The 27,050-nt window shown below is 33.9% G+C and overlaps 1 protein-coding gene across 1 annotated transcript in view; it reads left to right on the top strand.

Moving 5' to 3' along the window:
• The window catches only part of LOC119641756 (homeotic protein Sex combs reduced), a 69,370-nt gene extending 54,310 nt beyond the window's left edge, over nucleotides 1-15,060 (top strand). The window contains 1 exon segment of the mRNA XM_038040592.1: nucleotides 13,627-15,060. Within this exon segment, the coding sequence (XP_037896520.1) occupies nucleotides 13,627-13,934 (308 nt within the window). The 3' untranslated portion in view covers nucleotides 13,935-15,060.
• Nucleotides 15,061-27,050: the final 11,990 nt, after the last annotated feature.

Genomic DNA, 27,050 nt, shown 5'->3' with positions numbered 1-27,050 from the left:
TTGGATTTTTACCTTCAGTTAACATTTAAAAAAAAACTCTTTGTAAACGCGGAGGCAGCCAAATTTGTATCTTATTATACAGGAAGGAGACCCTTATGTTGGCTCGGAAGAACCCAATCGGTGACAAAATTTGCAGAAGAGACACGTTGAGAGATAGTGCATACCGCTTCAGCGCTGTAATCACATTATCGCGTTTGATAATTTCTTTACAAGCGCTGAACTGAACCAAACTTTATGCCGAAATTTCTTCATCAATTAAATTTATTCCTTTTTTGGGATTCACTCAATTATCATGCGAGGTGTTATTTAAAATCCTAAGATCGTTAGTTTATTTGCAAAAGCACAAAAATTGATCGAGGAAACTGAAACAGCGTATTCTCCGTCCTGAAGTAATTTCTGCGTTAACCTAGAACGCCTAAGTGAGAGATAGATATCTACGAGTCTCTCTCACGTTTAAGTGATAGATAGATAGATAAGTGATTAGATAGTGATTTGATAGATAGATAAGTGATAGATTAAGTGATAGCGATGATATATAGATATCTAAGAGTCTCTCTCACGTTTAAGTGATAGATAGATATCTACGATTCTCCCTCACGTTTCAGTGATAGATAGATATCTAAGATTCTCTCTCACGTTTCAGTGATAGATACAAACCTAAGAGTCTCTCGATTCAAAAATAGCTCTGCTTTCTTATTTGTTTAGTACAAATTCTTACGTTAGAATAATCTGTGGCTTGAAAATGCCATGGGCTGGGTGAATATTTTGTAGCGTACCGTTTCCTTAATTTCAGCGCTATCTTAACCCGCTCTCTCTCTCTCTCTCTGTCTGCACTGTTGAGAGTTCATTCATCTATAGGCTAACTATGTTTGTTAAGAAAGAAACAATCCGCTAGATATACCTTGAATGACCTTAACATTTATTTGACCGATCAACGCGGATCAAGCAACTAAACTGTGGCTATGTGATGATGTAATGAATCCTGTTGATGACATTGTTTTGATTGTGATCTTTCATCTGACAACAGATTAACATATCAGTTTCAATTGTTTATACGTTATGCAGTAATGTGCACTTTTTCTTTGCTTTTCTTTTTTGTCTGCCTTAACATATGCAAAATTCAGACGGGCCACTCAAATTCACTATGCAGAGTATTTGTGCAGCATCATCACAATTGTGTTCATCCAGAAAACAAGGAGAATTTATAAAGTGACACAACAGAAAATCTTGGATATTGTACATTTCACAGTTGATATGTTTGTGTCTAAAGATACATATAGGTGCATATGTACATACATATATTTATGTTTGGTATCTTTTTTTATATTTTTTTTCACTTTTTTTTTTTTGTGTTTTTTAAAGTGAAATGGTAATGAAAAACACTTTGGCTGTATTTCATTTCATTTTATATTTTTCCAACATTTGCGTTTTAGCATTTCAATGATATTCAAAGCACAATAACAATAACAACAACAACAATAACAACAACAAATGTGAAATGATGATGGTTTTACAGAGATCAGACGAAGAAACACTGGTAGCAAGGAACATAGAGAGAAGAAGCCAGCAAGCAAGCATGTGGTACTAGCATCACTAGCGTCACTTACTCATTCATATTATTGGCAATTCAAATAAAAGACAACTTTTGTTTTTCACTTTGACTGCACTGCACAAGAACTCTTGCCTTTTTGCATACACACAATGCATATTCGTCGTCTGTCCTTCTATCTTTGCGTTTGTCTGTCAGATCTCAATATTGACATGAGTGCAACAAGATTTTCTTTCATCTGTGATTGACACAATATTAGCATACACCTTGTACACCAAAACAACAAACGGCCAACAAAAACGATGAGTTTAAATATGCTTATGGTTTTTGTTTTTGCTTTTTTTTTATTATTGTAGATGTTACGTTATTATAATCAGTTTATAACGTACAAAAGCACAAAACAAAACAAATGCACGAAATCCGATGATATTACTAGAAATTCAAGTGGCAAAGGTCAGGGTCATAAACGCTTTTTGGAATCTTTGAAAAATTTCATACAGGTTTCAAGAGCAGCCTATGATTGGACAAGGAGCATTCTATTTGTTAAATCTTCTTAATATAATTACTATCGTTAATAAGAAGAAGAAAACTTTGATAATAGATTAATCATTAGAAAATATCTCAACGACGAAAATATAAATCTTGTCAAATTGACAAGAAGTGTAAGATATTGTTTTACGAACTGATGAATTTGTCAACTTCGCCTATTTTCCACCGATATTTATCTTCTTATCAGTAATTCTGAGCCACAAAAACTTGTAAATCATCGAACATTATGAGATTAACTGAATGGATGCTTACGGGAATCCTTTTAAGAAATTAATTCGAGAAAGTAAACGGAGTCCTTTCTGGTTGGTTCTAGTGCCGAAATGGTTACCTGGTACTATTGTTAAACCCTACTGAAGTATATGTTTTGAAAAAAAAATTTTTTTCTGGTCGCGGTGTTAGTCCCATATGTAAAGACAGTGATTCCATATGCAGAGGAAAACTTACGTGTTACGGCTGACAAAGACACAAGACACAGCTTACGTACAGCGAACTATTACTTGACCCGAAACAGAATAGTTGGATTGAAATAGACACCTTAGTCACCAGATCTCAATCCCACCGAGAATTTACCGAGTGTTGTAGAGCTACATATTAATAGAGCACTTTGTGGACTGAAATCCAAAAGGCTTGATAGGCAATCCTAATGCAGCCTTGTATGCCTCTGGCGAACAATATGCCCAGAAGATGGTATTAAAAGCAGTGGGTGTCCACTTAGATTTCAACTTTTAAGTGAACAAAGTTTTTAAATTTTTCACTTCTTCTAAATTGGTGCTCGGACTTTTTTCATATTAACTGAGGAAGAAATCTCCAAATGCAGCCAAACCAAAGATCACTCGGATCATTCGTAACTCGTAAGACGAAAAACCCATTGAAAAAATAAAACCCCGAACAAATGTTCGCCTAATAAAAGTCGCGCAACTACATTTGTTAAAGTCGTGTCCACCACTATACATATGTGTATATCAACTTTACCATTTTTCATAGGTATGACTAACCACTCATGAGATTGGTCCCTCATAGGTGTGACAAGATCGGAGAGAAGAGAGGAAACAGAAAGAGATAGGGAGGTTCTGGCCACGGGTTGGAAGGTAAATGTTATGCCTTTGGCGAGTGAGCGCATTGAGATTTCAATCCACGAATCCTGCTTCTGTGATTCTCACCTACTAGGCTGTTCATGTGCAGAGTACTTTCTCTCTCTCTCTCTCTCTCTCTCTCTCTCTCTCTCTCTCTCTCTCTCAAGGTCTATCGAGCCATAACTGCCTGTCGTTTGCTTCTTGTTTTAATCGATAATTTTTTTTTATTCATTGCAAAAATTTAACCCATTGCGTCATGAAATAGGTTTGCGTAGAAAAGGGTAAAGGTTTACTTAACTGTTCTTTGAACCGCTTTAAAATGTGGCCCGAGCAATAGAAGAAAGAGCAAAACTTGCAATTAGACTCAAGGGGAACTCCACTACCCTTTATGACATAATTAAGGCATAACTTGCGAGTTTGATTAATACGAATATTGTAATGCCATGAGGACACCATGGCAGCAAGGACATGCATACGTAATTGCAACCTATAGAAAGAACACTCGAACTATGCAGACGAACGATTGTCAAGCCGAACATGTACCAAGTGAGAAAGTATCTAATCGATTAGTTGAAGAAAAATGAACGGCTTGCCTTAGCCCCTTGCTTGCAAAAGCACTTATTAACGTCTGCCTGCGCGTATCTTTGTATTTATATCATCATCAATCATTTGCAAGGTGAGAATTTTTAAATTTTAATCATGATTTGTTTATACGATAAACACAGTAAATAATAAAAATAAAAATGACTAAACTATCCTATAATGAATCATTACTTTAACGTATTGTAGCGCGAATAAAAATTTTTTTTTTTTTTTTTGCATACTTTTTTGTTTATTGTTTTTATACAAATTATGTTTATTTAAATGTTTGACAAATTAACTGCAACATGAAAATTTATTAGCAAAACATTAAACAAAATACAATAAAAGTAACAGAAAAAAAAAAAAAAAACAAAATAGCCATCTTGACAACGACTGAACACATAATACATACATACATACATACATACGTAAATATGAATGTATGTGAATAAGAAACAAATAAACGAGGCAAAAAAAAGAAAAAGGAAAAACACTCAAGTAAGTTGTCAAAATAACTTGTATTTGTCATTTGTCAAACAAGGTGATATCAAAAATAAAACATTATATACAATTGCGTCCAGAGGAAACCGCAACAGCAGCAGCAGCAGCAGCAGCAACAACAGCGTTTGAACGCATAAACGCCAAACGTCCACATACGCTTGCATACGAGTACATATATTGCATATGGAAAGGTCTACATTAAGATTATCATTATTGTAATCTTATGTCTTCAATTGATTCTTGTTAAGAACTTTATAGGAAGAAGGCAAAAAAAATCGATGAAGTGCATAAGCACATCCCCTGTATCCACGTTCTTCACGTTTTCATATGTGCACTGAAAGACAGTTAAGGAACTTATAAAAAAATAAATAAATAAGTTTGTACAAGATAACAGAAAAGGAAAAATTCTTAAGTTAAAGAAAACGTTTCGTCCGTCCTTTCATTATTTACTCCTTCTCACTTAACCAAATTTTAGAAGAAGTCTCAAATACAATCGTTAAGAAAACAGACTGCAGAGGCACAAAGGAAAAATTCTTAAGGTAAAAAAACTTTTCGTCCCTCCTGTCATTATTTACTCCTTCTCACTTAACCAAATTTCAAAAAGGCGTCTCAAATACATTCGCTAAGGAAACAGCCTGCAGAGTCGCGAAGAAGGAACTTCAACAGACACCGCTTCATCAAAAATCGTCAGGGTTGGTGTAAAAAAAGTTGATTACATTCTTCTTGACGACTACATGGCTTTTATGTTGCGAGAGAGATAGTAATCAGTCCTTTCAAGCAAGCTTCAGGAAGCAGCTTTCACATAACTTGCTGTACGAAGTGGCGAGTTACTCCTTTCGACTTGACTTCGATAAGCGTTCTCTACCGTTCTTTCTATCTGTTCCCTGGAGGTTTGCAAACTGTTTAAAGGTTGCTTGCAAGTCTTACCGGAAGGAAGTGTTACCTTAACCTTTGCCTTCAGCGTGCACACAAAATCCGAAGACGTTCCGAAGGGATGTGACCGTGTGCACGAGTGATGGAAAGCAAACTTTAAAATAATTATTATTTCATTATGAAGTTTTCAGTCGCCCTACAGCCTACACAGTCTCTTGGGGTTTCAAGTTCATTTCGTTCGGGCACAACCACTTAAGCAGGTCGGCAGATTCGAGCAGGCATTGTTTTGAAAAATCGGAAAAGTTAATTAAAGTCTAATTCGATGTTCTCCTCGTCTTTTTTTCAGAAATGGTAGTTAACACAACAACAACATTTTACCTTAAAATGTATTGTTCTCAGAGAGAGAGAGAGAGAGAAAGGCAGAAATGGTAGGAGGAGGAGGTTGAAAATTACATTTTTCAAATACATTTTGACGCAGTCAGAGAATGGCATATATTGAGTGATGGCTGAAGCCAGGTGCTGCCGGTTATAATTGTGTGTAACGAAAAGTTTCGAAAAATTCTTTCCTTTTTTTTTTGCTTTTTCAATTATGCGAAACTTGCAAAAAAACAAAACGAAACGAAAAACAATTCTTTTTGTGTAGAATGTTATACGTGAATGAATTTAAATACATTTCATAATAAAAAGGTGTAAAAGCGAGATAGAATGATTCTCAACACAATATTCGGACAACAAACGCACATACACCAATAATAGTGTATTGTCGCTATTGCACAATTTGACAACAATATAAACGATGTACATGGATGGCAACCAACAAACCGCAGACCTAATATCTACGCCAAATAATAAATAAATAGTGTTAGATAGTTGAATAGCAACAAGATACACAGCACGCACAGTTACACTATTTTTTCTATATATATTTACGAATACTTAGCAACAATATGAAGTACCTAAGCAGATATACAAATAGGTTTTGACAATTATCTAAATAAGTGTGTGTGTGTGCTTTTAAATAAACACGTAATAAAAAGTGATACAATGTTTGCGCAAACATTCACCGCATAACGCAGGCAGGCAGATAGACTTAACTACATACATATTCGTTCGCCAATTCAAACAAACTAATTTCATAGAACATTTATTTTGAAATATTGTTTTTTATGCATATGCATATATATATGTGTGTGAACGTTTCTTTTTTTTTAACTTTATTGATTGTTTTTTCCCTTTTGTTTTGCTTGCGCATTTCACTTATGTTGCCAAGGTCAGGAAGCTTATGAATTTCTGCACATTACCTGCATTGGCGCTGTGTGCATAGAAAACTATAACTTTCTTAAGTATTTCATGCATGTTTACTTTATGAGTCATCGACACTGTCTGTACGTTTCGTTTTTTCGGCAAACGTGTCAGAATCTGTTCACCTGTACATTCGAATATTACTCTATGTCTGTTGCGTAGGAGTTTTCCAAATATGCAATTGTATATATGTATGTCTTATATTTTCTACTTCAAATTGTTTTAACATTTTCCTTTGGTTTTCGCACTCTACACCATGTGTGGTGAGGTATAAGCAGGGCCCACAAAGTCCTTCAACTTGCAAGCATTTTGTCAATCCTTTTACGTATGAGACTATACGCTTGCCTGTGGGTCCATCCGGCCATACATTTTTGTATTCAACCTAAATATCAAAATTTTCGTAATATTCTAATTGCATTTGGTACATTGAGTGAGTACATGTTTCAGTTCAGGGACGATGGCTACTGACAATTGATTAGCATGAAATGGATGGCGTGTACGCAAGACCCAGAACGACTTGAGAGAGTCTTGAGTTGCATTTGTTGTTACAGGAATCGACTTGGACACATTTTATCAATCTTCTTACGCACAAGTATGCACTGGTTGTCTGTCCATCTGTCCGTTTTGTATTCAACCTATTTTGATTAAATTTAGTACAGCAAGTCAGTATATGATTTAGCCCAGGGATGGTGGCTGTTAAAAATCGTTTAAGTTCAACAACTTTTAAGACCTGTCCTCATACAAGACCTTTTTTTATTAAAAGAGTTCGCTATGCAAAACAAAATTTCAATTTTTTAAAGAATGTCAGTGCAAAGTACATTTTCTAAAGGATTTTCTAAAGGAAAAATTTCGAAAATTTTTTCACAAATCTCTTGCTCTAACATTGACTTATAATGTTGTTGGAAGAACTGTGAATTAAACTTGTAATAAATAAAAAGACAAAATTTAAATTTTTTTGCTAAAAATAAGCCTTTATATGACACCAAGGTGTACTAATGGTTTCATGATGAAAATTGGTACAAAATGCATATGTAGCTTTACTGTGGTAAGTTTGGATTATAAGGATCTACTTGCCGCACTATTTCCCACATAATGTTTTTACGCGAAAAAGAAACTTCTGTCCGCAAACATACAAAAGACTGTGGACGAGTAATTTTAATTTGACTGGCGTAGAGTATGTAACAGTCGATCTTCTCCGGACTAAAATCTTTTAATTTGTTTTCTAATCCAGTCAATAATTAGAGTATTTTGTGGTTTCGCTTGTAAAACATAGAAAATCGTGTAAAAAGCCCCCGCTAAACAAATCTCAACAAACTGTTCTTAGTGAATAGATTAAGTTGTACTAGTTCGGCAGTTTGGCTCTTGTTAGTAGTCCGGGATTATGCAAGGTATACTTCAAGCATTGCTCTGTTTATTGCATGAATAATACTTAATTCACTCAAGATGAAATTCTGTCCGTGTGCTTTTACCTCCCATAGATACTACAGCGCTAGAGGTAATCTAATCCTGCCTAAGAAAATTACTTTAACCCAATGTACCTTTCATCTTGATAGTGGATATCTATGATTCGTTTTAAAACAACACTAAAGCTTTTTTGTTGTGCACTGTTTTTTTTTTGTTTGCTTTGTTATAATGGTCGAAAAGAAATATTAGTTTTTCAATCATATTTGATAACCTGACTGACACTTTTGTATAATACTTTTGTCGTGTTTGTTGCTTGTAGCATAGACACTTTGAATATAAATAATAGAAAAGTACTTATCGCAAGAGCAATGCAACGAAAGAAGTTTAGTTTTTTTTTTTTTGCCTTTTTCTTCTTTTGAAGCTTTCTAGTTAAAGAATAAAACGCTAGTAATCCAAAGTAATTCTTTTTGTCGAGAGTGTATGAAGGACGTCCTTGTCCTGGATGGAACAGTCAGATAATCGACAAGAGTTGTATTCTGCTGAAGCGAATTTTTGATCGTTCTAGATCCATTGAATCCATTAAGTCAAAAATTTCACATATCCACCTGAACAAACTTATATAAAAAATCCAAAACATTTTCTTGCAGGCTTGCGTCACTGATCAATTAGAAACTATTTTGTAGAAAACTGATTTCTAAAAAGTAACTAAACCAAGTTTAGTGTGAGTATGGATTGCAAGTTACAAATTCTTGTTTCTCCTACGATCTAATAATTAATCCCGTCATTATTTGAACCAAAGAAATATATTCTAAAACTAAAAGTAGGATAAGCACTTTGACATATAATAGCAATTATTAGGATTTCAGGTGAGTGTGAAATTTTTCGTCCAAAGTTTCACTGCATGAGCTTCTAGGGATTGTGTGTTACAATTTTGTTGCTTGCTGGCTTGTCACACACACTTTTGCACCTCATCTGCTGCTATTACTGAACATGTTGGCGTCAAGTAGCAAATTCTATATCTACTTTTCTGATCACTGACACTGTTAACTAAAGCAGAGTGGCAGACAGTCACTCAAGCGGGCGAATAAACACGATCGGCACAGAAAAGTAGAAACACTTTATATTTTCTTTTTTTTTGTTTCGAGTAAAATAAAATCCCAAATCGAGTAACACTGCCCCTTCTTCTGCTACCCTTCTAAGCAGAGTATAAAAATATTAAGTTTTTCTTATTAGTCGTCTTAATTCTAGCACAAAATATGTTATGATCTATGAATTACACCAAATGCAAATACTATTGCTAAGCCTTGTTTGAAAATAGTTTATCCTTTTTGAGCACCACTCTTCTAATATCCGTTCAATGGGTTTGTCCTATGGTCAAAACATTTTCTTATATGTCGAACCGAAAAATATATGCCGCATACAATGAATTGATTGCCACCAAAATGACTTCATAAGTTAATGTTGCCAGCAGTGCAATACATTGCATCAGTTATTAAAGGTAAAGTAAATTAAAATTAAGCGAATAATTAATTGTTCTCAGTTTCTTTTGAAGAAAGAAAGAAATTTTTCGAAAATTTGCTTCTTAGCCATCTCTTTGATTTGTTATACCCTACGCGAGTCGTGATACAAAATTATATTAATTAAGCTTGTGGGGATGTCTGGAGCACTCAGGAGTACTTGAAATAGAGCCACTTTCCCATATGCGGAATCATTTTCTGAAACGATGTAAACTTTTCTGCTCATCTGTCCCTTTTGTTTCCTTTTTTTCGCGGCCTGTGCGCAATTTTTGAGATATTTTTATCAAATGTGACACATCGACAAATATTTGCCCGCCGACGAACACTGTTGAAAATGGTTCGGATTAGACCAATTTTTTGATCACTTCCCATATGATGCCTTCTTTTGAATATGCCTTCTCGTGAACCGTAACCGTGAGATAGTGTAGGGCATTTAATGGTGGACCATGGTCCTCTTATTTTATGAAATTTTCGAAAATAATTTTAATTATGACAAAATAAATATCAAACAAATAAACCAAAAAAATTGTTCGAAAAGAAAAAAACAAGAGCACTCAAGTTATTCAACAATAACTCATTGACTAACTTAAGTATATCTAAGTATATATAATATCGTGGATAAATTCATATGTACGTCAAGTGTATATATGTATTGCTATGTTTGATAATAAAAATAATAACAATGTTATGCTTTGTTTAAATAGCTTTTAATATAAAGATAGTCTCCCTGTAAAACGCCTTCTCATTATAGTCAACGCGCCTTAGCCGCCCCCTAAATTAGCGCAAACGTACGTAAATACCGGTAAATGCACACAATAAACAGCATTTGAAAATTTATATTTTTAGTTGAATAAAACCGAATGCATATCAAACGAACGGTAAAGCGAAAATTTTCCAACATTTTATTAAGTATATAAACTTTATGACGTCTAAAGCTAACACAAACTGCGGACTCGTGGCATTGGTATTCTTTTTCTTCTTCTTCTTCTGCTTTTGCTTCTTTTTTTAACTTTTTTTTCTTACATTTTCATGGCAATTTTCTTCGCGGAGTGTATCAACAAAACTCCAAGAGGTTTGAACACTGTGTAAAAACAATAATACAATAATAATAACAACAGCAGCAACAACAACAACAGCTATTTATATAAAAGTAAAGTTGCTGGGACTAAAGCAGACGAATAATAGACAATGAATAGCTACTAAGCAACAACAACAACAATAATAATAATAATAATAATAACAACAACAAAGAACAATAGTTATAGTAATTGCAAAAAGATTTATAAGCATGATGGTGTTAGTGGACGATGATGGTTCGGAAACGTTGAAATAGTATGCAAAACAACGATTAAATATTTTGCCTTTTAAACGCGAAATTATACTTTGACACGTCATAAACGTTTCCAAAAATGAACAACATCATGGTTGAATGAAAATTAACTTGCTTTTCGAATATATATATATTTTTTTATTTTTTTGTTTACTTTTTAACCGAAATAATAAAAAACAAATATTCTCGAGTAGTAGTGAGTTGATTTTGATTGAGCAATTTCTGGGACATGAGACTATAGGGAGAGGATGCCCGTTTACAAATATGTTTTGAATGTATTTTGAATGTTTGGTAAACGCCTGGTGTTTGCTTAAGAGTTTTAAGCCTTTAACGTGTTGAATTATTAAATTTTTTGTTATGTCGTCGTAACATAAAATAAATAATAAACAAAAAAAGTAAATGGAAGAGACAAGTGTGGTGACCTAGTTTCCGATATAGATTTTCGTTTACTTTTTGTTTTAATATTAGATAATGCACCCACAACTTAATCATGAACAACTCTATATATAAGCGCTCCACGAATTCTATTTACTTTTTTTTGGCCCGTTCTTGTTGAACTCATTAGTTTTTTTTTTTTTTTTTTTTCGTTTCCTTTTTTAAGCAAATAGTTGTCAAAGCATATCAATCACTGTATAATATATCTAAATGGAATTTCCGATTAAACTTAAAATTAATTATCGCTCATTTAATTAAAGTTTATTTAAGCGAAAAACTAAACCAACAGCCGAAGAAGATACAACAACTACGCGTACATGTCTATCCATATCAGAGATGAGCACGTGAATGCATATTTTTGCAGTCACCTGTACTAGTGTTTTTCAATGCTTGCAACGCTTTTAGAAAAATAATTATCGAATTAGGCTACAGAGGATATGAAAAATTGGTTTCACTATGTTGTCTGTCCTTCCGTACTGTAAAAATCAAATTTAAAGCCTTTGACATTTTCATTTAATCGCAAAACTGTCACCATCGCCAATTAGAACCCTATTCAAAGTTCTGTGTCAACAGAAACTAAGGCTATCGATAACGCAATGACTCAAACGGGGTGATGATCAAGTTCAGGTCTTAGTAGCCTCTAGTATCTTTTCAAAACACGACTTCGATCTACTTAAAGCTCAGAGAAGTTTCTGTATTTACAAATCGAGGTTTGGCATGGAGAGATCGTACTCTTATTCAATATGATATGGCATCGGTGACTGCAGCCTTTCGAATCGCACTTAGCTTAACTAGATCTAGAATTAATTTCATACCGACTATTTTTTTAAGCGAAGCGAACATTTTATTGCGCATATTGGTGCAGGCGTGGTTTCTTCGCGTGAAAGTATTATCTTCAAGACTTGGGCAAGGGTATAAGTTATCCCGCTAAACTTTTGTTATGTTTAGTCTTATACTAAGAAAGACCTAAAGACACAAAACATTACTTCTCTTATTCAAGTTAAAGAGAAGACCCGTGATGGATGATGAAAAGTGAACAGGACTTAATATCTGAAAGGCAAAAAACCATAGTCTAATCCCGAAAAGCCATTGAAATCGTCAAACGAATACGGATTACTACCGCCAACCCTAAAAGGTGATCGGACACAAAAAAAAAAAAATCCGTCTCACGAACTTTAGCAGCATTGGGTGGGAATGAGTTATACTTTCCGCAGAATTCGTCAAATGTTAGGTCTACCGATAAGCACTCAACGTCAACCGATATCTTATTGTTTGTTCGAGCATCTGTTCTGCTATTTCCCAAAATAAATATTCTCTCGAGGAAAATCCCTAAAGATCTGTTGCTTTTTCGGCACAGAGTTGATATTTCTCTCAGGAAGTTTGCAAACGTAGTGCTGTTCAACGAAGGAGACATGGTTCAAATAAAATATTTTTTCCTTTCTATTAAAAAGAGTGTTCCTAAGATGCATCACACTTGTGGTGGTCTATGGATCACACTTATAGTGGTTTTAGTTAATATAATTATTTACTGTACAGTATTGTTAAGGTATCAAACAATTTACCCCAATTTAAAAACCATTACTTCCCTGTTCTTTATTTTTTACCTAACTCCCCCTATCGCACACTCGCCCGCGAAAAAACTCAGAAATGTTTTGTAATCTGATCATTTATAACTCACCCGTCAGTCACGAGTAACGGCGCGATCCGATTCTCTTATTACATACATACAACGTCCGTGTACCTACATAACAGGTTCGTCTTCCATACGTCAATATCGGAAATCTTAAAGCGCCTCGAAGGCGTGCAGTACAATAAAATAAAATTGAAATTTTTTCAATTGACGTAAACATCACACAACGGTTGCTGTTTCCACGCATAAAATTGCTTGGATTACTGCTTAGGTGAATATCAATATTACAGGAATTTCTTTATTGCATGGCTGTTACCTGTAGTCGTCAGTAGACGATATTGCTGCTACTACTGCGAGGCGAGCTCATCATTTCCTCAGACGAATGTGAATTTTAACATATGCTGTAGTCTGCTTCCAAAGAACTTATGCTAAAATTTTTACAAGTTTTCAGTGCTTTTTTTTCTTTTCGGTTTCTAGAATGAGGAAAATGAAAAGTAAAACAAAGGGAACTAAGAATTCTTGATTTCGTAGGCAACAAACAGATTGCTATTAATAAATATTCAAACCATCACTTAAAAGGAAGAGGACGATGTTATCGAAAAGAGTAATCGAAAGAAAAAAAAAAAAAGAAAATGAAAAAAAAAAGATGATCAGCTTTGCTTTTGTCAAGTATGTGAGCATTTAGCGGAAAATTTCCACCACATCGTTTATCTACTTTGGGTATTAGATTTTGAGTGAATCTATTTTTTTATATTTTTTTTTTTTTGTAGCCATCACACCTCCATTGACGTTTATTTATACAAATTCTCTTAACGCTTTCAGATAATGCTTTCTTCTCTAATGACTTTTCGCATTCTTTTCTTGCTTTACTTTATTCGCAGGTACTGTAAATGCGAACGGTGAAACCAAACGACAACGAACCTCATATACCCGCTATCAAACCTTGGAGTTGGAAAAGGAATTCCATTTCAATCGTTACCTGACCCGCCGAAGACGTATCGAAATCGCTCATGCGTTATGCCTGACAGAACGTCAAATAAAAATTTGGTTCCAAAATCGGCGCATGAAATGGAAGAAGGAGCATAAAATGGCATCTATGAATATCGTGCCCTATCATATGGGTCCCTACGGTCATCCCTATCATCAATTTGATATTCATCCGTCGCAATTTGCTCATTTGAGCGCATAGGACGCGTGGCACTTTTCGGGTACTGGTTAGAGACTCAATCAGTTGTATCAGGAACCATATCAAGCGGCGGCAGCAGCAAGTGTAGCCGGCGGTTATCAGACACAAAATTCGCAAGATTTAACTAGCGGCAGCGGCGGTAGTGGTGCTGGTGGTGGTGCTGGTGGCGGTGGTGGTGGTGGTGGTGGTGGTGTTAATCCTCTATTCGCTACTGGGGCAGCAGCAGCGACCACATCGAATGCCGATTGCGTTAAATATCCGCAAGAGTTCTGATCTCAAGTTATCATTGGTCCTCAACAAAGGCTGTCATACTCTGCGGACAGTGAGAATGAATATCGTTATCGCTGCAAGCAGGAGCACGATTTACACGGTGGAGATCTAACATGTCTGACGACGGCCGATCCACAAGGCTTAGAGTTACGTGACGATAATGAGATCGGCTGCAACTTGTACTGCTGCTAAAGGTGCAAAAAGAAAAACAACAACAAAAACAAAAAACAACAACAACAACAACAAAAAAAATTTGCAAAAATTTTCTGTCTTCTAAGCTAAGATAACAACAATTTTTGCTTAGCCGCTGTTGATAGCTAATCTTATTAGAAAACGTTTTCTAACATGAAACATAAGATGTTCCGAGTACAACTGATATGAGGTTAAGAAAAGAAAAAAAAAAAAAACGAGCCTTACTTTTTACAACCCAACAACAACAACAACCTGTCATTAGAAACATCAACAAAGCTTCGAAAGTAAGCCAAAGGTTTTTAGTGATCACTTATAGTATCAGCTCGTTTTTGTTGGCCTATAATACTGGCATTGACAGTTAGTTGCAAGAGTTTTTGAAATCAAAAATTTGGAAAACTGTTCGCAAACAACATATGTTCAAATTTTTTTTCAATTTTTTGTTTGCCATTTCTCATCAATAGAAGCCGGTATTGTAAGCCAACATTTTTCTCTCTAAGCAGTATTCGAAAAGCCTTTAGTTATTAAGTTAACACTATTAGCATAATTTTTAATTTATTGTATTGTGTTTTTTTTCTATCAACGCTCCCTTCCTGCTTAGGTAGGCGTGTTTTTTCTCATTCATTTGTTTCAACTTCTGTTTAAACAACTGTTACTTATTATTATTATTATTATTATTTATTATTATTTTCGTTTTTTTTTTTTTTTTGATTTTTATCGTCTTCGCGTACTTAATTTCATTAACAAGCAATTTGATTTTAATTATTAATATAAAAAAAAAAAAAAAAGAAACAATTTTGTTGTGTTTTAAAATTAATTATTAGAGAAAAAAAAAAAATTCTTTTAAAGAAACTTTTGAAATTAATTTAAATTTTTTTTTTTAATTTTAATGTAAATTATAATTAATATTGTTTTGCTTCCTTTGGCTCTGTTATGCTTTATAATAATTTGAGAAAATTAAAAATTTCGCTAAACTAACTAAGAATTATTTAAAAAAAAAAAAAGAGGAATGAAAAAATAATTTTAAAATAAAAACAAATTCGGGTGCACAGGGCTTTCTTTTACCCCATAAATTAAAACTAACATCATCTCATTTTCGTTCGTAATACATTTGCCAGTGTCATTGCATATATCCTCCAGTTTTTGTTCTTCTCCTCATTGTCTATGTATGTAACATACGTATAATATAAAATTAAGATCCACATATATGCCGTTGTGTGCCGTTAACATTCGATCTTAACACGACTATATATGCGAGATATGCATAGCTTTTCCCATTAAACTTTTTGCTTTAATTTTCGTTCATCTGTTCAGTGCATTGTACAAAGTCTTATTATTAGTTTATCAGTTTTTTTATTTATTTAGTTTTTTTTTTTTTTATAATGTGTTTGCAATAAAAAAAAAATAGAAAATTCATATTTATAAACAATTGGCGAATAGTTCATAAGTTACGCTTATGTGATTATTTTGTTTTGTATCTATGATTGTATGTGTGTGTATGTGTGTGTGTGTATGTGTGTGTGTGTGTGTGTGTTTGTATGCACATATGACAAATATATAAAGAGTAATTAAGCAAAAAGAGAAGGAAAAATTAATAATGATAGTTACACTTGCCTATCACCTCTGATCCTCGATATTCTTCAACTTTGCTCGACACTTCGTGCCAGATTGATAGAGCCGTGATTGAAGCAGGTAATCTTTCTAACTTTTAACACTAATGCAAAGAATTTGCACTCATTCCGTAATTGAAAAATAATTACTCTTTTTCTGAAGTGTGTCGTAAAAACTTACCTTAAAATAGAAAAAAAAATTTTATTAACATTTTTTTTGCCTAAACGAAAGCTAGTAAAAAAGTTTTATCAACCTGAAGAGGAATGTTGCGTATAACCTAGCGTTAAGGCAACCAGAGGAGTTATCTTGACTTTCTCAAATTTCTAAAGAATATCTACGAGAAGAGGAAAGTTAATCGCAACACTACGTGAAAATGTTCACTTTTTCTTCCTTTTTAGTTCTCTTTTTCTTCGCTATTATCGCCAACTTCATGTCTTGTTAGTTAGAAACATACAGTCCGCGTATACTTAAGAATGCTCGCAGACGTGCAGTAGACACCACAATCACATCGGAATCAGATGTAAGTGCTCGTAGGGTATCTACCGCGTGCTTGAATTTGATTGAGAAAATTAGTGACTTTAGCTGAAATTTTTTTTATTTGGTAAGCAAAAAGTTATCTTTCGAATAAAACTTTTTTTGAAAATTTATGCTTTATAAAGCAAACTTTTTCCTGAACTCGTAGAAGTCAAGAAGTGCGATCATATCATAGAGGGTCAAGCATATTGTAGTTACGAGAGTAAATTCCAATTGAGATCTGAATCAATACATACATAGTTGTATAGGGCGCAGTAATTCCTAAAACTTCTTACGGGAACAATAAATCGACGTTTCGTTTGCGTTTCGTTCACGTGGAAGCTCGTATTCGATGGCTTCGCACATAGGAAATGTAGCCTCTTTAGTGGAAAAAAGGCACAGCAAAATTTTAAGTCGATTGGGACGCGCAAGTGAACTGAACAACTCTAAGAAAAAATTCTGTGCCGATATATTATTTAATATATACGGCTCGATCCTTTTTTACCTATCCCGATCTACTAGACTTTGTTATCTCCAGTCCCGTCACCAATTTTTTTTCACACTTCCACTACTTTGAAAAGAATAATTACTTTTTTTGAGTGTGGATGACTTATAATTGCATTCTATATATGTTCGAAATATAGATACCACGAGCGGTACATAGGTATGTTTTGTTTTTGTGGATGTATCCAACACCCAGGAGGACTTGAAATAGACTCAACTTTTATTATACCGATCAATTCAGGATTGCTTTTTGAATCGATCTGAACTTGTCTGTCCGTCTCTCCGTTTTTTTTTTTCTTTTTTGCATTCAATGTGCAGACCGTCACTTCTTGAAATATATTGATGAAATTTGGTACGCTGATGAGAAGGATGAGCGATTTTGAAAATGTTTCAGATCAGACCACTTCTCATATAACGTCCTATCTTGAGAAGTCGTTGGTGTAGGATGTTTCATGGTATTCTGTGGCTCGTTAGAAAATTTTTCGTGTTTTTTTTTAATTAAGAAAGCATCAGCGGTCCGATCAACTAGTATTATAAGACCTCTGAATGAGAATAGCCCTACTGTTCGCTTATTTAACTTTCTTTCCTTCTTTCATTTTAAAGCGAGCGTTGGATCATTTTGGAATGAATTCCATGTTCAAATATGACTGACTTGTAATGAAGGTGAGACAAGATTTCTTTTTAAACATTTTCAAGACTGGCCACATAAAGGGAGAACACACCCTAGCTTTTTGTTAATTGAAATGCAAGTTAATGGTCTCTGTCTAAAATCCTTACAATTCCGAGTAAAACTCATACATATGCCCACACTTTTATTGACCGGTATGTTTATGACTATACCCCAATAGATTTCATAAAGACTTTTTCCTGCCTTCAATCGAAACGCAAGTTCGAGTATTCTTCTTAAGTATTTTTGAGATTCGGGATATCTGCGTCGAGTCCTCTGTAGAGTAGCTCAGCAGAGTTTTCAAGGGAGGTTTCAATGGCAAAAGCAGCACTTTCGACACTCGGGAGTCAGATTTAAGTATCATAAGAGCAATCTTGCTAATGTTAAGAGAAATTCCTACGATATGATGGTTATATGATTTGTATTAGATCGCTATAAGAGAAAGTAATATCAATGCCTGTCCTTAGTAATGTAAATATAAACTTTCGAATATAAATATAAATATTTAACAAATTAATGCTAAGGTTAGTGTATCGTCTGAACGATGTGTTTTTTAGATATTAAGATCATTAGGATATATGTTTATTATAAAATTGTTTGTCTAGTAAATGGTTTAGAAGAAATTTGCATAAAATATTTGTTTATTTAAGTATTGTTTTTCTCATAATAATGATTTGTAATTTTTTTTTTTCACCATTTCATACAAAAAAAAAAAAAGAAAGAAAACACCAAACATAAAAAACAAACAAATCATAAATAAATGTATATCATATAAAACTGTAGATGATAACCAAGTGGAGTCCAACCAATCAAGAGTCCTCTTGTGTTAAAATGATAAATTTTGGATGCAAAATATATAATTTTCGGCTTAAGCCGAATCTCGAATAGCCATTATGAACGAACACTTCTTCATTACAAAACATATTATAAGCAGAACAACAAATTTTGTATATATAACATATATAGCCGTTGAAATAATGTTATGGATTCAAAAAGAAAAGCAAAAAAAGAAGAAAATTGTAAAAAAATAAGAAAAATAAGAGTTAAAATAAATTTTAATTCTTTTTAGAGCAAAACTGTGTTGCATTCCATGTAAATTTAATAATAATTGAAAAAAAAATAAACAGTATATATACATATATGAGATAATTGAATAACTAAATTGTAATGTAATGGATCATAACTTAAGATAGTACTACAAAGTCTAACGTTTTTCGATATAATAATAAATAATGAAATACACTTTAAGTTCACAGATACAATTTGTTATCAATAATGAAAGCGAAAAAAAAAAAAAGATAATGTATAGTAACGTAATACTCTTATGAATAAAATCTCTCTATATTGAATTGAAAAATTGAACAGAAAATAAAGAAAAGAATAAAAGAATTTTCATTGAAAGTGATTATTTCAAAAATCTAAACATATATATGCGATTTTCATTTTCAACTCAACGTATTATCGGAAACATAAACGAAAGTTACGCGTGCGAGCTTAAGAGTGAAATATGAGACCTCCAGGTTTTCCAATGGTTTTATGCTCGCCTTTATAACAGACAAACTGAATAAACGTATCTAAGCCAAATTAATAGCGAAATCGCATAAATACTTAAACCCATAGAGAGAACGTACAAAGAAATTTGAAAGGCCCAATACTTCTTTAAGAAAAGCGAGAAACTGTAAGGTTGGTAAAGATTTCAGTACAAGCTAGAGCGCTTATTAAACGCTAAAGAAAAGGACTGATAATTACCACAGCACTATGGCGATGAAGTAGCGCTTTGATGGTATCAAGCGGGGCAAGAGATGCAGCTTTAGCATGCAAAGACAAAGAAGCTTAAATTAGTTTATGCTCGTGTTAAAGATTTTCTTAGGATTCATTTTCAGCTTCCATCAGCAGAGGCCAAGATACACTTCTCTTCACTATAGTATCGCATTTATTTCCTCATCTGAACAGCTGCTTACCCGATACCTCACGAGAACGTTTACAATTTCGTTTTCTATCTTTCACTTTGGCTAGAATTTTTCGACACAACTCGCAAAAGTTCACTTTAAAATCATAAAACTTAACCTTCTCCTTATAATTTTGTGGATTTTAAGGTCACGGGTAAGTGCTGTTCACCTCAAACCGCCTTTCCGCAAATTCGTAAAGATTCATTTTGATTTCATCTTTTGTCTGAAATACAGTTGCTTGGAGTTTGGTACAAACAAAAATTCAATTTTTATCTCCAATGTCCTTGAATTTCAATTTTATCTCCAACACGTAACGTGACGTAAAATCAGACTTCACTAATTTATTCCAATAATACATATATGACTCGCCCTGTTATTCATGGTTGCGATTCAGACTAAAATTTTTATTCTTGTAATTGCAACTATTGACCAATAGGTGGCACACTTTTGCTATTATGAATACAATATAAAACCTGTTTGTGCTCAAAAATATTGGATTATATGTATAACAAACTAACCCCCTTTCTCTTCTCGTTTTGTCAGGAATTTTACAATTATTCGAAAAATATTTGAGTCATTCTGTCATCTATAATTATGATATAGACTACAATTTGTATTTTCTTATCGCAACTTACGGCCTATAGATGACATTTCGATGCTCAATTATGATAAGCAGCTTTTAAATACAAGATTTGCTTAACTACTCACAAGTGCCCGGGTAGCTCAGTCGGTAGAGCATTGGATTTTAATCCAAGGGTCCAGGGTTCAAGTCCCTGCTCGGGCGTCACTATTCAGTATAACTTTTTTGTTTTTTTTTACAAACACAAACATGTGTATCATTGCATTCCTCCCTTCTTTCAATGAAAATTATCTAAAAGAGAACATTGATCACGGCGTTGTTTGTATTGTAGCATACAATATGAATTAATCGACAATCGATGCTCTGGTTCGAGCGCTACTTCTCTGGCAAAAGCTGTGAGACAGCAAAAAAAAATTTAGCCAATACAATATTTAAATAATTTATGAAATATTTGGCAGATTACAATTTGAATGTGAACTTATTGAGAATGAACAAGTTGTGCTGAACTTTTGCTCAATCTCGTTCGTAGCATCGACACCTTCTGCGAAACTTTTCTTAGAATTCGATTTTTAACACACAAACGCTATCGGGTGACTGATATTTTCTCAAGGAAAATGCGAATAAGAGGCCCCGGTCCTCTTTGTGCGTTTATCAGCCAATAAGTGAAAGGTGGATCGAATAGACCAATTATTCGTCAGCATATTTCAACAATTTTCTACGGCGTGCAAGGGAATAGCAAGGCGTTTTGATTTGCCAAACAATATTGAATATATTAGGTCGTATTGAAAATTCTTCGCGGGTTTCTCTGAGGAATTGTGTTCATGCCTTATCTTGGACAATACTCGCCTGATTGTCTCGAACGTGCATATGCTTAAAAGTTGGCATTTCAGCGTACATTGCACTTGACAGTTTGGAGTCATTTGAAGAGAGCAGGCTACAAAAAGAACCTCGAAATGGCGGAAAAAACCGGGGAGACTTTCCAATACGACCCGTTACCAAAACGAGCGAACGAGAAAAATATATCCGCCTACGACCGAACCTTCTAAACCCACCACCACTACCTTCATCTTAATGTAAAATATACAAATTTTTATTATTGCAGCCTATAAGTAACGAGCAAACATCATATTTTATTTTTCTTTTGCAGGCATGTCCTTAGGCCAACCATTTCCTATACCAAGCTGCGAGCAATAGTTTCTAGGCTTGGAGATCTCTAAAGCTTCCTTTGTGATGTAACCGTTTGATAAAAGAATGAAAATTCGATGCTCTGCAACATTGTGGGAACTAATTTTTTTCATTTTTATGTAGGTACTGGACAATTAGCTAAAGAATATTTAATAAAATTTGTAGTTTTTCATCCGTATTAGTCTGTAAGTAGAGACCAAAAAATCCCACTTCGTTATGCATTTGAAAATCGGGTATTCTCCTTTTACGGTGTACCTCGATCGATTTGACATACTTTTGATACCAACCTGCGTACAGCTATTCCCAATGCCTGTGCAAAATTTTTGCCAATATGAAGAATGGTTAACGTAGTCATTACACTGACCGACAGACGCGCATGATTAATTCAATTCCGAACTTAATGCTAATCAGAAAAGTAGGATTAGCATCAGAATTTGCTGCTACTCAAGAATACGTATACTTTATGAAGCATTATGAAGCAAACATTTGGACAAACTCCGAATTTTTTCATCTCAGGCACTATTTTATAAACCTAGTGTGATTGATAAGCGAAGCAATTTTGTTTATGAGGAGGAACTCAATGTGAAGAGCAAAAGAACAACTTATGACTTGTATAACACATGCCAGTGATGGCTAATTATACCAAGAGTACAGTCAAAGAGATAAAAAATCTATATTCTGCTTAAAGCGAAAAGACTTCACGTAGCTCTTCCTTAACTGCGGACCAGATAAAGTGCCCATTGCGAGCATACGGGAGTAGGAATTTTTAAGTGATTTAAAATCAATTTTAAAACAATATTAGCTATGACTGTCAGATATGCAAATATATGCATATATACGACTTTTTGTCAAGATTTAAATAGTAGTTCGCAGGTCGCGCTATTTAGAAAATTTTAATCTATAGCTAAGAGTATCGATACACTGATATCGGAATTGCGGTTTTCTCCGGCCAGATAACTTGTTAACCGATGGCATGCCAGCGTCAGTTGGAGGACACTTTTTTTGCAATAAACTAATAAATGGCCTTGACAAATATGCCTTCACTGTCGACATGTATCCAAGTAAAATATATGTTCGTGCAATTTTTATAAACCTGTTCAAGCTGAGGCTTGAGGTCGCAACGGCTTGTTTTCCGGCCAATATGACTTTCTTTCGTGTTTTCTCCTATTATGAAATTTTTATTTGTGTCACTGTAGCTACCATTAAAAAATATATAAACTCTCTAATTGAATTCTCATGGAATTCTCACCTCAGCTTTTTCATTTTTTAACACACACTTACACTTTTGACACACTTAAAAGCAAATATCACGACTGCGTTGTTTAAACAACTTTTGGAATAATAAGCGGAATACAAAAACGGAAGAAAATAAAGGCTCTAATCAATATTTAGATTTCAATGTATTTCCAAGTTCACATATAGAAAATAAATAGCAAACGTAGCAGCAAAATCATCGCATAATCAATTAGCGCTCATTAGGAAATGTATCAAATAACTAAAGTAACTAAAAGTAATTTTTGAATTTTAATATTTCTCAGTTTTATAGAAGATTTCATAATTTTGTATATATGTATATGTATGTATATATCTATATATATATGTGTATATATATATGAAAAAAGCACTAACAAATACCAAATAAAAAAATTATATTTGGTCGCGATCGAATCTTTTATACCCATCGCTGTTGAGCACTGATCAATAATACTGTAGACTTTATAGGATCTCTGCAGCATTTTTCCGAATGCTGCAAACGTTTTGACAAGTGCATAAAATGTTGTTATTCAATAATACTAAGGAGACGGGGTTGATTTTTTCCCACTTTTGCACATGTGCTCTAGAATCAGCCATAGAATATAAACGTGAAAATAAAAATAAAATTAAAAAAAAACATTTTTTTGTATATTTGAAAAGGAGTTGATCTCAGACTACACTGCACTGTGCGAATGACGTTACGGGCAGACAGACAGACAGACAGACGGATGGACATGCTCAAATCGGCTGATCAACACTATATACACTTTATGTGGTCTTTAAGAATTCCCTCCGACTTTGTGGAGAAGAACTTGTTTTAATAGTGTTACGGGCTACACATTATATCTACAAAACTCCATTTGCTAACCCTTGCCGTTGCATTATTTATATTATTGCCTCCTATTAATATATATCTTTACTGTTTTATCCTATTGCTTTGAAAATGTTATACGAAAGGATCGTTAAGTTTTACGCGCATATAATAAATGTATTTATAAAAACATACGTTAAGTGCATTTATTACATCATCAAATTATGCAGTTATATTAAATTTTCATACCATTCGCGACACCTAGTAAGGCATATTCGAAGTACTTGAAACTTAGTAGTTATTTGGCCTACAAAAAAAAAAAAAGAAGGAAAATTATTAATTTACTTAATTACACCTCCGTCCCTCCTCGTTAAACTTAGTCTGACAAAAGCGCAGTTGGTACAATTCCGACAAATTTTTCCAGACATAAACAATAGACCAATGTTTCTATAGCAGTGAGGGCAATAAGAAATGAGTTAAAAATATGAGAGATTTTACATTTCTATTATTGAATCGACTAAACGATATTCATTTACATATTTAATAAGAAAACTTCAGGTTGTACTTCAGAAATTGCGACTTTTATTATTATTTGCTATGCCTGGTTATATCTGTGCATTACGCTCTCCTAATATCGGGACGTATCACCATCGAGACTGCCAACCTTTAACTACCCATCTTAAGAAAGTTGACTACGTGCCACGTACTGACGTTTTACTAAGACGTGGAGGCACGCCACGGATTCTATCCATGATAGGTGATGGTAAGTGCGTTGACGCCGCTAGTCCTGCGTGTGTTAGCATATATCCAGCAATGTCCTTTAGCAAGGCAATAAAAGCATTTATACCGAAGCTAACACCCAATCAGCAATGCTATCTCGATTTAAGCATAAATATTGCGTTATTTGAAATATTCCTCAATGGTTTGTACAAATGTCGTTTGCCTGTAACTTTTTTATCATCTATCCCAAAAAAACTTGCTCACAATCCTTCATGGATATCATAATGGAATAAAACGAAAAAAAAATTCCCTTGGGTACATGAATTTGACACACCTGCTTTCTAAGAGAGTGGCGTGAGTGGCGCTACAGGGCGCTGGATAAAACTGTGGCTGCCTCTTTAAGTTATGCGCCATCGCAAAGATGACTACACTGAAGCGTGCACAGTGTAGTTTTTTTGTAGCTTCGAATAGATGTCATAGAACGCCATTAAAGAGGGTCTCCTACCATAAAAGTAAATACGTTTTTTTTCTTTGTCTTTCTATACTATTACACTATGTGCAGAGCCGACAAAATGTGCGACTAAGCGTCCAATTTGTTTACATTTGTTGAATAATTGTTCAAATATTTGTAAAAAAATTTGGCCACATACGAGATTAAGCGAAAAATGTGAGAATAAGCGTATAAAAGTTTGGCCGATAATCACGCAATAAGTCCACATATGGCCAATAACCCAAAATTGATGGAAAACTACAAGAAGGAAAGTACTTACATTATCTGTCTATATATACATATATTCATATATATTCAATATATATTCATCTATGTAAATGTACATAAAAAAGGCTGAAGCATTTTGTTTCTCTTTTTTATCTATTTTTTCATTCATGAGCCCCATACAGCATATGTAGTCTTGATCAAATCTTAAAATGATTTAGGAATGTTCGTCTGTCTGTTGTGTTTCCCTGTGGTAAACGTAATCCTAATCGCAAGAAAGGACCTATCTGCTTCAAATTTAGCTGATAGACTAAAAGTTCTTGCGCACAGGTTGTTCTTGAAAATCAGCCAAATTGGTCAAGGGATACGCCCACAGTATAAAAATACGCAAAAGATAAAAATTTGCATTGATATTCCATGAAGTGTCCTGCAGCAGGTGCTTATTGTCATTCTCTTGCCAAAACGTTTGCGACGTTTAGAAAGAAGCATCAGAGACCCTACAGAGTCCACATATTATTGATCAGTAACAAATATTTGGCATGAGTGTGAGTGTGTCTATTCATTTGTCTTTTAATTGTTGTTGTGATAAACATGCACATGGTCATGGTCGCAAAAATGGACATGTCTGCTTCAGACACATTTTATACGTTGGCACTATTTTTATTCTATAAAAATAGAAAACAATTTACCACGCCCACGCAACGTTATAGAGTTCGGAAATTTAGCTTTTTGCTCTTACTTTAGTCTGTTTTAGAATAATTGTGATGGGTGTAAAGGATTCGTTCGCGGCCGAACATAATTTTCTTAATTGTTTGTTTTTTTTTTACCTAAAATGCGCAAAGTAAAGCAAAAATAGTAAGTTAACGATGCACATAGTGTAGTAATAGGAAATATTACACAATAAGAGCAGTCAACAACTCTTAAGTTATCTGATTAATGAGGCCTGAGATTTCCATTTTATTTACTTATGATATATATAGATACCGTATATATATATTTATATATATACGCAAAGACTATATATATGTTTACATTTGTCAACAATCAACGATAACAGTAATGATAAAAACCCAGCGACTTAATGAGAAAAAGCATAAGTGTCACCACGCAAGATAGACATATCAACGCAAGCGAACGTACGAACTGATAAATGGGGTGTTGAGCGCTTATGGAAATATAAGTATAAAAAGGATCAAAATATGTAAAATCAACTACCAAACCGTATTATTGTATTTCAACTGCAAAACGCTAAGGATGCTAAACGAGAAAATGGTTGAGAAAGAGAGCCAGAGCGAGAGAGAAACAGACAGAGAGAGAGAGAGAGAGAGAGAAAATTTGTTAAAGAGAGAAATTTTACAAAGCCAGAAATCAAGGAATTTGTTTCTTTGGGAGGGGGGGAGGAGGAAGGCCCCAGTAAATATAAATATAGTCAATATTTCGTTTATTTCGCGACTCGAATTCAAATCATTAAAAAATGATTAGTAGTCGGAAATAAAATAATTTCAACTCCATGTACACATATATAAATGCATATATATATATGCCTTACTGAATGGACGACCATGAAGATTTTATATTTAATAATTTTCGCCCTGAGAGGAGAGAAGCAGCAAGCAAGTTTTCAAATAATAATATCTTATAGAAAAGGTTACGTGAATGCTGAGAGAGTTAGATTAACGCAACGATGAGAGCAATTGAAATATTTAACCTAAAACCTAGTTTTATAACTGGTTCTCCTCATCAGTTGGTTGTTTGTCGTCTATTTGTTGTTTGGCTTATTTGAGGGTTACGGGTTACCCTCGCTTGCACGTGTTGTTGTTGTTGCTGTTGTTGCTATTATTATTGTTGGTTTTATTATGTAGTAAAGGCCGCATGAGTGCTGAGCGCATCAAGCGTATTAAAATATGTCAGTTTCGTATTTGTCGTTGAGCAAGCAAGTAACTGAAAATAACAGCTTAAGTATTAAATGCAGTTGTATTAGAATCATCAATGTATAGGACACGATTCACAACCGGAAAATATCGCATTCACCGACGCTACAAAACAAACAAATAAGAAAAATTGTATTTTTAAAAAAAAAAAAAAAAAAAAAAAAAAAAAAAACAGGAAAGAAAAATTTATAATAATTAAAATTGAATATCACGTTTGTAT

Source organism: Glossina fuscipes, unplaced genomic scaffold (genome assembly GCF_014805625.2).
Source record: "Glossina fuscipes isolate IAEA_lab_2018 unplaced genomic scaffold, Yale_Gfus_2 174, whole genome shotgun sequence".
In the NCBI taxonomy this organism is placed as follows: Eukaryota; Metazoa; Arthropoda; class Insecta; order Diptera; family Glossinidae; genus Glossina; species Glossina fuscipes.
The sequence above is the reverse complement of the archived record's forward strand: the minus strand, read 5'-3'. Positions and strand labels throughout refer to the sequence as shown.